The sequence below is a fragment of the Nannobrachium achirus genome (genome assembly GCF_963921795.1).
Source record: "Nannobrachium achirus genome assembly, chromosome: 12".
In the NCBI taxonomy this organism is placed as follows: domain Eukaryota; kingdom Metazoa; phylum Chordata; class Actinopteri; order Myctophiformes; family Myctophidae; genus Nannobrachium; species Nannobrachium achirus.
This window is the reverse complement of record NC_137832.1, coordinates 30,814,996-30,826,438: the sequence shown is the minus strand read 5'-3', so window position 1 is coordinate 30,826,438 and position 11,443 is coordinate 30,814,996. Positions and strand designations below refer to the sequence as shown.

Genomic DNA, 11,443 nt, shown 5'->3' with positions numbered 1-11,443 from the left:
CCTTTTTACAGCGTAGATCTGCACAAGCCATCTAGTGTCTTAAAATAGGCTAATGAACCATGAAAAGCGTTTGAAAGATACTATTACCAGTCAGACTCCCTAATCGGGAGATAAACGACCGTCACGTCGCATACACAAACTTTAGAAGGCAATGGTAGCCAATCAGGAGGGAATATGGGAAATGGCATGTTGATGACTTTAGAGATACTGTGTACCGCTTTGCGTGATTTTAGGCCAAAATCTGTAGGAGCAGTGTCCAAAAATGTGTTTTGCAAAAATCGTCCTGATGGTGGCGCTAGAAGAGGGCCATGTGAGAAATCAGGGGCAGAGGTTGTGATTTGCCAGCCAAGTAGTGTGTGTGCAAAGTTTGGCATGGATAGGGACAACATGGCGGAGATAAGAGTAGGGGCAAAAGTGTGACGTGACGGACAGACGGAGGGACAGTCGGTGGAGCTTTTCATAGTAACTTGCGACCTGATGGTCGCAATGATAAAATTCGTTAGTACCTGCCGATGTAATCATGCATAATTTCTTTGTTTGCTAGGAAGTAAATAAGATTGGACTGGAAAAGGTTTGGAATTTATCAAGTGTTCTGGAAAAATATTTGGCTACAATATGCATTGCTTTGGTCTATTGATTTTGTTCATCAAAAACAAATCAAACATTTTTTCCAAAACATGAAATACAGTATGTAATAAAGTAGTTTTGTTCCGAACAGGCTCCGCGATTGCAGCTTAATGTATACCGCACGTCATGTGACAAAAAGAGCAGACCTTCAAGCTCACAACGTGCTTCAGCGTGATTAGTTGTAAGCTTGTAGATCCGTTCTTTTGCCCTCACTCGAGTATGAATCAATCAAGTGACAAAACAAATAGTGATGGGAATTATCAATCCTTACAGTGTACTGAATCATTCAGTACAGTTCACTAAAAAAAGATTTGTTCACCAGTTCGTCCAGAACTATTTCCTGTGTTGCATCGTCTCTCACTGAACTGACAGTTCAATCCCTCACACTGAATCCGGAACAGTACTGACCGAAACCACCTTAAATCGTAAATTACTGAATTGTTTACATGTGTGAGTCATGAGTGAATGTGAACGAGTCAATAGAAGAAAAAAGTATGGTCGGATGCCACAGTGAGTCTTGTACTCCAGTGCGTGATGCCCTAGGATAGATGGTTTAGCCAAAAATGTGGCATGACATTTTTGAATATAATTTCTACTGAATGTTTAGACACAAAGGTATATTCTATGCACTGGAGCAACTCGGATGTATTTAACCTTTTTTATTAAGGTGCCGTAGAGGTAGAGTAAGAGACTAAATATTGTTGATATACACTATATAGGATTGATTGATTGAGGCCTGGAAATCGAGTTGAATATTTTTGAAAAGTTTGAGAAATTCATTGGTAAGAATGTGTGTGAACCCTAACAGTAATGTCTGCTTAATGTCTGAAGCAGTAAGTCTGAGAACTTCTAAAAAAAAAAAAAAAAAAGTATTGAACATATTACATGCTCTACAATCTGTCCTGCTAACTAGCATCTGCCATAAAGAGTACCTGTGGACTTAGATTCACTCAGCACATCTTAGGAAGAGGCATTGGCAGACGCACCTGGCTACACACTGGCTCTATACCCTGGACAAATCTATTGGCACGCTAGTCATTGTATGGTCTGTAGATCACCCCTAGGCAGGATGCAATCAGCGGAACAAAAGACTAATTTAAAATCTGAGGAACAAGCTGGTTCACAGGGATAGTTTCGTAAAGGAGGAGTGTGTGTGTGTGTGTGTGTGTGTGTGTGTGTGTGTGTGTGTGTGTGTGTGTGTGTGTGTGTGTGTGTGTGTGTGTGTGTGTGTGTGTGTGTGTGTGTGTGTGTGTGTGTGTGTGTGTGTGTGTGTGTGTGTGTGTGTGTGTGTGTGTGTGTGTGTGTGTGTGTTCCCTTGTGAAGGCTTCTTAAACCAGAGCACAAACAGCCTGTGAGGGGTTCCGCTGAGGCATTGCTCTGGATACACACCGCCATGAATATTTCATATTTCACGGTTTCCCTTTTTACTGGTCTCTGTCGGTCGAGGCCGCTGGTTACCATTTCTTTGCCACATGCACGCCAAAAGAGTAGATACACAGCAGGGAGATATTTGGAAGTTTGTTTGTATAGAGACATCACAACAGAAACTGCAGTCTGTCTCGCTGTGACTGTAATATATGGAAAGCCACAAAGGTGGCACAGGACAGTGGGGGGGACTCAAGGTGACTGAGACTCTGACTGCAAGGTAGAATGGTGTTTATTAGCAATGAAAAGGTGAATATAAGGTCCTCTGTCTGCCACGGACATTGCATGAAAACGCCTCCTATACAGACTGGGGATCTGTGAGTGTCTGGGCATCTCTATCCAGGTTGGATAGAGACCTGGATAGGGTGAACCTGTATTGATCCCCAGGAAGTTCAGCTTTCATAGCATCAACAGCAGTGAGAATGAAACGAAGGAGAACAGTAGGTGTATACATGCAAGTAGAGATGTGACGATTCATCGGTGAGTGATTGCGATCGGCTGATAATGCCTCTATCGGCTTTGATCGGTATCGGCTTTGACTATCAGCTTTGCCGATCTACAAGCTAGATCAGCCATTTTCACAATATTTATCTGTGGGACTGAGTGTAAACTCAGCTTCAACTCCTACAAGTTGAATTGGATACTAAAGGACCTCAGCCTGCAATCTCCTAATTTTTATACTTGATATACAATGTCTATGTTTTGTAAGAAGAATCATCTATCTATAAATGCGAGAAATCTCTGTCTGTCTGCGTGTGTGTCTGTCTGTAATCCGCGTATCTCAAGAACCGTTCGTCCCACCGGCTTCAGATTCGGCACGCGCGTTCCCCACCGCGGCACGGAGTGCAGTGCCGCGCCTCGACCCGACCCGGCGCGCGGTTTTCCCTAACCGGCGCGAAACGTTCGGAATCTCCTTATGCGGAAATTGGCGCAAAATCGGCGCAAGCGCTGACCCATTGTGACATCACTGCAGTGCCGGGCACAAGCGCTGAGTCATTGTGACATCACTGCAGGCAGATACAGGGGCCTAAGCTGAGTCATTGTGACATCACTGCAGGCAGATAAAGGGACACAGAGAATGATACAGGGGCCTAAGCTGAGTCATTGTGACATCACTGCAGGCAGATAAAGGGACACAGAGAATGGGCATATGGGCAGATACAGAGTATGGGCAATACAGGGGCCTTGCCTCGACCCGACAGATATCTCCGTATATGGGCATAAAAGAGACACAGACAGATATATGGGCATAAAAGGGACACAGAGAATGGGCATATGGGCAGATACAGAGATCTCCATATATGGGCATATGGGCATAAAATAAAATGGACGCATTGTGACATCACTGCAGGCAGATAAAGGGACACAGAGAATGATACAGGGGCCTAAGCTGAGTCATTGTGACATCACTGCAGGCAGATAAAGGGACACAGAGAATGGGCATATGGGCAGATACAGAGATCAACATATATGGGCATATGGGCATAAAATAAAATGGACGCAGATATATATTTGGACCCGGACAACCTACAGATGATCGCAGTTGATGCAAGTGGTGGAACTGGGAAAACATTCACATTGTCTTTCATCCTACATAAACTTAGAGCACAAGGCAAAGTAGCTCTGGCAACAGCAGCAAGTGGCATTGCAGCTACCTTGCTGCCTAAAGGAACCACTTTTCATAGCAGGACCAAGTGCCCTCTCATTCTCACCGATGACTCCATGTGCAACATCAGCGAAAACGATGACACTGCAAAACTGATCAGAATGACACATGTCATGGTGGTTGATGAAGTCTCAATGATGGATCGCCGTGCATTGGAAGCAGCAGATCGGACATTCCAGCATCTGCGCAACTCGAAGGATCCATTCGGGGGCATCACAATGGTATTCAGTGGTGACTGGAGACAGATACTTACCGTTGTGCCACATGGTTCACGTCTTGACATAGTGGGGAGGTGTTTGAAGTGGTCCTACCTGTGGAAGAAAGTCAAGATTCTTCGGCTGACTCAAAACATGAGGATCACACACGCTGCTGGAGATGACCATGACGAGAAAGAACGTTTTGCCAAATTCCTGCTGGACCTTGGGGAGGGAAAGCTTCCTGTTAAACCCGAGGAGGGTGAATTTGCTATTGAGCTCGATCAATCGCTCACACTTTCAGGGGAAACACTTGACGACATGGTCAGTTGGGTGTATAAGGACATTCAAAACAACATAGCCAACCCTGAGTGGCTATGTCAGCGTGTCATACTGTGCCCAACCAACGCTGAAGTTGACATGGTCAACGAATACATGACAAAGATGTTTCCAGGAGAGGAGCATGTTTGTTGCAGTGTGGATACTGCAGAGCCTGAGGGTAACTATGTGTTCCCACCTGAGTTGCTAAATACCCTTTGCCCATCTGGTATGCCGCCCCATCGAATCACTCTAAAGGTGGGCATGTTGATCATGTTACTTAGAAACTTTGACCAGCACAATGGACACTGCAATGGATCAAGGTACATCATTGATCAGATCCTGCCTCATCTCCTGATTGTAAGATCTGTGGTTGGCGTCAATGCGGGACGCACACTCCTCATTCCACGTATCACCATGTGCCCATCCGAGAACACCTTCCCATTCACCCTGCGCCGCCGCCAGTTTCCAATCAGATCCTGCTTCGCCATGACTGTGAATAAGTCTCAGGGCCAGACACTGCACAGAGTTGGGATCTACTGCACTGGAGACTTCTTCAGCCATGGCCAGTTCTACGTGGCAGCCAGCAGGGTTGGCAAAGCAAGCAGGCTGCGTATTCTTGCTCAAGATGAAGAAACAAAAAAAAAGCGCCACTTTCTCAACAATGTTGTCTTTCCTGAGGTCCTGACAATATAAATGTATATGGACACAGGCAAACAGATGGTCAAAGATCCCCATATATGGGCATAAAATGGACGCAAAAAGACAGATACAGATATCTCCATATATGGGCATAAATGGACACAGGCAAACAGATGCACAGTCGGAGGCACAGACAGATACAGAGATCTCCATAATGGGCATAAAGGGACACAGACAAACAGATACAGAGATCTCCATATATGGGCATGAAATAGATGCAGACAGACAGATACAGATAACTCCATATATGGGCATAAATGGACACAGGCAAACAGATGTTCAAAACGGGTCCTATGACAACAGGTATAATGAGGTTTGCATTAAAGGGGGAACCGGCACTGTGTCTGCAACACAGTTGGAGGCACAGACAGATACTCCATATATGGGCATAAAATGGACGCAGATACATTACGTACGCCACATGAGTCAACAAAAAATCTCTGTGAGTGTGTATGTATGTATGTAATCCGCGTATCTCGAGAACCGTTCGTCCCACGGGCACGCGCGTTCTCCATATATGGGCATAAAATGAATGCCCCCATATATGGGCATAAAATGGATTGCAGACAGACAGATACAGATATCTCCATATATGGACATAAATGGACAGAGGCAAACAGATGGTCAAAGATCTGCATATATGGGCATAAAATGGACGCAGACAGACAGATACTATCTATCTAGGTCGTCCTCAGACGAGCCCTCCATCGTTGTTTCCAGTCATCTCGGTTCTCCATACATCTGGCCAGCTCATTGGTGTTCTGTGTCCCTACGTCTTCCTTGAGTATGTCCACGTATGTTTTTGTGGGACGTCCTCGCGGCCGGTGCCCGTGTGTTGGCTCCCACAGTACCAATTTGCTGGCTGGAATACAGATATCTCCATATATGGGCATAAATGGACACAGGCAAACAGATGTTCAAAACGGGTCCTATGACAACAGGTATAATGAGGTTTGCATTAAAGGGGGAACCGGCACTGTGTCTGCAACACAGTTGGAGGCACAGACAGATACTCCATATATGGGCATAAAATGGACGCAGATAGACAGATATCTCCATATATGGGCATAAAATGGACCCAGAACTATAACTGCAGTGATCTCCATATATGGACATAAAATGGACGCCGACAGACAGACAGACAGACAGATACAGATATCTCCATATATGGGCATAAATGGACACAGGCAGACAGATGGTCAAAACGGGTCCTATGAAAACAGGTATAATGGGGTTTGCATTAAAGGGCAGGGCATTCATTCCCTATTTACATTGTTCCGAGTTGGCCAGGTCGCCGACTAGACGCTCAGCTTCTAGTTAAATATAATGCTGCTACATTAACACAATACATAGAAGAATTTATGGATTTGATGGGAATGTCGGTATCGGCAGATACGGATTCCAGTTGATCGGTGATCAGTATGGCCCCAAAAATCGCAATCAGAGCATCAGATGTAAGAGAGAATATATAGACGCAACGTGACGATTCTGGGATTCAAGCCAACATGGACTGTCACAAGTTGAAAGCTGCGAGGGGTCAAGACCTTGATAGTTTCTAACAACAGGATTAAAGATAACTAATCAACAATGGACAAGAAAAGCAACATTCTGACATGCTATAGATAGCAAAGGTACAGCAGTCTCACTTGATAAATTGCATTATCGTTTGAACATTTTCAACTAGAATTCTCCAAGACACGGATACAAACATTATTGGCAGCCAAACCATCTTGTAAATAAAACAACGAACAACGGTGTGAAGCAAAATGTGCTGAATTTAACATCTCATTAATAGATTAATAGTGAAACACAAGAGGTGAGCATACATTTATTGAGACAATTCAAGCTTTCAAATGCAGTATCATCCTTCTACACTAACGTTTCGTGGGCTACATGTGAAAAGCAATAATTGCCCTTCTCTATGTTATGCACCATTCAGCACCATGGACAGCGTCAGGGTCAGAGAAGAGGGATAAGTCAGAATATATGTGAACGATTTTGGAGCGGTGGTACACTGTCTCCTATGCATCACTGCTTGTGTAGGTAACTATGTACACGTATGTAACGTTGTAACTTTGTCTGTAGCATGAGCTGCAATACCGCTGGGTGACCAGTGGCGCTGTTGAACACGAACACACACACACACACACACACACACACACACACACACACACACACACACACACACACACACACACACACACACACACACACACACACACACTTTTAGTCCCCACGGAGGAAGGGAAGGAGGGGGGGGGGGGGGGGGGGTCCACCGCTCACTTCAAAGATTTTTCCTTTAACTTTTTTCCTTTGCATCAGCAATGAGTAGGAGCCTATGGAGAATAGACGCTCCATGATGCTGGTGGCCGAGTTGCATCATGGGATATGTAGTGTTCTCCCTCATCAGCCGCTACCGTGGCACCTGTTCACCTGGTAACCATGGCAACCAGTTAAAGATGCAGTGAAATCAAAGATACGTTTTTCACACTTTAAGAGCATATCTGTAGTGATAATATGGCCATACCTAACAGTGGATGCCAAAAAAGTGAAACATTCGAGTGTTTGTATATTATAATGAAACAATTAGTGCCCTTGATGACGAACATCAAGTCTATTTCATAATTCACGAGGTCAGAATGACTGACAGGAACTGTGGGTGCTGGGGGCGTGTTCCCTCCTCCGTGTCATCAGTGCCCACACCCTAGGTGGGGTTGGCAAAAGGGCCTTTCTGTGTGGAGTTTGCATGTTCTCCCCGTGTCTCCTAGGGTAGATACCCTCACAAAAACATGCAGTAATCCTGGTCTCTATAAAGCCTCCCCCTGGCCAGCCGGGGCGCCTGATGGAGGGGAATGGAACTGGTTGGAATAACGTGTTCCTTCCACGCGCTACGTCCAACCGGGGAAGCTCCCCCTGTCAGGTGATAAGAAGCGGCCTGCTCACTCATCATGCATTGAAGGAAGCATGAGCTCAGTTCGGGGCCCTCCCCAGGTTGGCAGAGGGAGAGTAGAGCCCAGGATCACAGCTTAGGCAATTGGCACCGGGTGAAAAAAATGGGTTACAAAAATCGTGGGATAAAAAAAAAAAAAAAAAAAAAAAAAAAAGAATGACTGACAGGTGCCTGTGTCAATCAAGAGCCTGTCTGTTGTGCTGCCTTGCATCTGGTTCAGCCGGCCGACATCTGATGTCTTATGAACACAAATTTGTTTCTGTAGCCGCTGCCTTGTCAGTCTATAGCGCAACGCTGTGATACTGAGCGCCAATCATCAGCCAACCCGTCTTTACATGTTAATGTCTTCAATGAGTTATGGCCTGCCTACTTTTTGACCGTCAAATCACATCCCTTCGAGCGCAATGTCCCTCCTTTTTGGACTCTGCACTGTTTCACGAGGAACTGCGTCACCATAAGGAAGTGGAGCGAGTGTAAGACTTTCAAGCATTCAGCTCGACTTTAACTCATGGGAATAACGTGTTCCTTCCACACGCCACGTCCAACCGGGGAAGCTCCCCCGTCAGGTGATAAGTTGCGGCCTGCTCACTTCTCATGCACTGAAGGAAGCGCGAGCTCAGTTTGAGGCCCTCCCCAGGTTGTCAGAAGGAGAGCAGAGCCCAGGATTACGGCTTCGGCAATTGGCACTGGTTAAAAAAATGGGTTACAAAATCATGGGTAATAAAATAAATAGATAAAAGGAGTTGATTGACACAGGCACCTGTCAGTCATTCTGACCTTGTGAATTATTCATTATCTACGTCATCACGCATTACGTTTTTGTTTTGGGGCTGTACTTGTCTTGTTATAATACACAAACACAAGATCTTTTTTTACTTTTTTTGCCATTACTGTTAGTGTTAGGTATGGCCATATTATCACCACGCATATACTCTAAAAGTGTGAAAATATATTTTTTTTATTCCACTACGACTACGTCTTTAAATTCATAATTGAGTTGAGACCTATTCCAATGGAGCTGCCTATTTCATTCAGTTGATTTAAATAACATACCAAGGGCAAGGCTCCACAGTGCGACGATTGTGGTGGCACATGCGCCCAAACATCAATCAAGTGCGACTTAACATTTTAATTGCTTGCACCGGTCGACTGACATTTAGCAGGTCTGTGTCTGTTTTTTTCTCTCCAAATATATAAAATGTATTAATGTGGTGAAGATGTTTGGGTGCACCTAAATTATATGCTACTGCACCTAAATGAAAAAGGTAGGCACACCAGTGCAATCAATTTAAGTCTGGAGCCCTGAAGTGCCGCCTGACTTCACAAGCAGCTTAAATCAATTTAATTTGTAAAAATGTCAGATGCATTTTTAACCTACATGAATATTAACATAGAAGATCAAATATGAGTAAACATTACAATTTGTCGGGGAAAAAAGCATATTTCATTGGGTAGTGGGCACCTGGTGCCCTCTCATTTCCCCTGAGATCCACTTGAAATATTATATACAGTATACTATAATACTATAATTAATTAATTCATTAACCAATCCGCCACTGCTAGGTTTTTCAGAGTTTTTACCTTATTATCACCGGCTACAGAAACGCACTGTGGCCAGGATGTAAACAAAAACCACAAAAAACAAGCTGGAAAAAGAACCCGATATAAAGGGGACCGTTGTAACAGGACATAACCTAGATCTACCTAATGGCGGTGAATGTGTTAACCAGTAAATGCATTGTGACCTTAATCTTACTTTCTAAAGCAGGGGTCTTCAATATTTTCAGGCCAAGGACCCCTTAGTTGAGAGAGAGATAAAGCAGGGACCTCACAACCTTTTCATAGATTCCATTATACTGTAGTTTCATCGTTTGACTGCCCAATCATCAGTGTATTTTGGATTCATGTCAATTTGTGTTTTCAGATATTTAACCACTTGAGCCGTCATTACCTAATAAACTTGACCTTTTACTCCGTACTTAGTCTGCTCTTTTTCCCCCTCTACACCAAACCTCTTTGCCGAAAATAGCCGATCTACAAGCTCACAACGCTTCTAGATCTGCTATTTTTTGCTACAGTTCTCAGAATATGGACACTAGGGTTCTAAGTTGTTAACATAAAAAGGATTGGAAGATTTGGAGGACCCCCTGTTGAAGACCCATGATCTAAAGCTCACTTGTGGATCCCAGGACTACTTTGAAAGCAGGTCAACATCACCGGCTGCAACATATCAACAGAGTGTATTAGTGCATGCACTGTATGTACAGTCTCTGAACAGTTCTCCTTAACAGGCATTTTGTCAGCATTCTGCAACATGCATCCTAGTAGTCCATTGCCAGAATCCATGCAGGAGTCTGTAGTCAGAAGTCAAAAGTCAAAAGGACTCATTGGCCAAGGCACGTTGTGGTGTGCCAAGGAGCGATGAGTCTGTGGCTGAACGTGCTCCTCATCTTTGCTAGCTCATCATAGAGTGTGTCCTCTGCCTGTTTGAGAAGGAGAGGGCAGCTGGGCTCAGCGGGGCACTGGCTATGCTTCCTTGTCAATTCTTAGACACTTGTGATCTCTCCAAACTCCTGACTCGATGAGGGGATGTAGGGGAGGATGTGTCAAAGATGGGAGGAATAAAAATCTATACATAGAGAGAAGCAAGAGCAGGCCTGCCATATAAAGGAAAAAGGATGCGGCCTTGAAACATGGCCAACGATTAATTTCAATGAAACTTGCTAACCCAGAGCATATGCGGATAGCGTGCATATGCGGGCGCTATGACTGAAAAGGCTCGCCGCCCTCTTTGTATAAACCTCGCCTTGAGGGACGACAAGCAACAATTGGTCAGCTGACTAGGGTTGCCACCCGTACCGTATAATACGGAATCGTTCCGTATTGGACAATTAAAAGATGCGTTCCGTATTGAACCAATACGGAACGCGGTTTGTTCCGTATTTAACCAAATGCCCCATAAAGGCCTGTCACACAAACCTCAACACAGCATTTAACAATAATGAATGAAATAAAACACAGGGAAAGACAGCAAAAGGAGAGAGAGGCTCGCAGTCTCTGCGCTCTGCCTCGTCCTCTCCTCTCCTCTCTGCCCGGGCTGCCCGGCCCCTGTCTGCATAATGCGCTGCATGTCGCTGTCAATCACCGTTACCTAGTTACAGTCAGTGATCACTGAACTTCCTCCTTCCACCAGGCAGATGCACACCGCACGCTTTAAAAGCAGAAAAGAATTAGTGCTCCATGGTTAATCGTTTTCAAACCGAAATCGCGATGTGAAATCCCGCGATTAGCGAATCGCAAAGGCCACGGTTTCTCTGCGAAGTAGTTTTCCAAGCAACATGGAGACGTTTTAATTTTTAAAATCCCTTCATAATTGACTAAAGCAATGATCAAATCAAACTGTGATGACTTTCTTTGCTTCCACGCATCTCCACAGCACACTGCTGAAAGACAAAGTGAATGTTGTAGCGGACCCAGCTGGACATGAAAGAGTTGAAGCTCGACTGATGATTTTGAATTCTTTAATAATCAACGTGAAAACTGAAAAACAATACATAAACC

At 44.6% G+C, this 11,443-nt stretch overlaps 1 protein-coding gene across 1 annotated transcript; it reads left to right on the top strand.

Annotated features, from left to right (window-relative positions):
• Nucleotides 1-3,546: 3,546 nt before the first annotated feature.
• Nucleotides 3,547-10,467, top strand: LOC308295511 (ATP-dependent DNA helicase pif1-like; the record flags this gene model as incomplete). Its single annotated transcript, XM_080738562.1, has 2 exons — nucleotides 3,547-4,821; nucleotides 10,342-10,467. The coding sequence occupies 2 exons, from the start codon at nucleotides 3,547-3,549 to the stop codon at nucleotides 10,465-10,467; spliced, it is 1,401 nt and encodes a 466-aa protein (XP_080594688.1).
• Nucleotides 10,468-11,443: the final 976 nt, after the last annotated feature.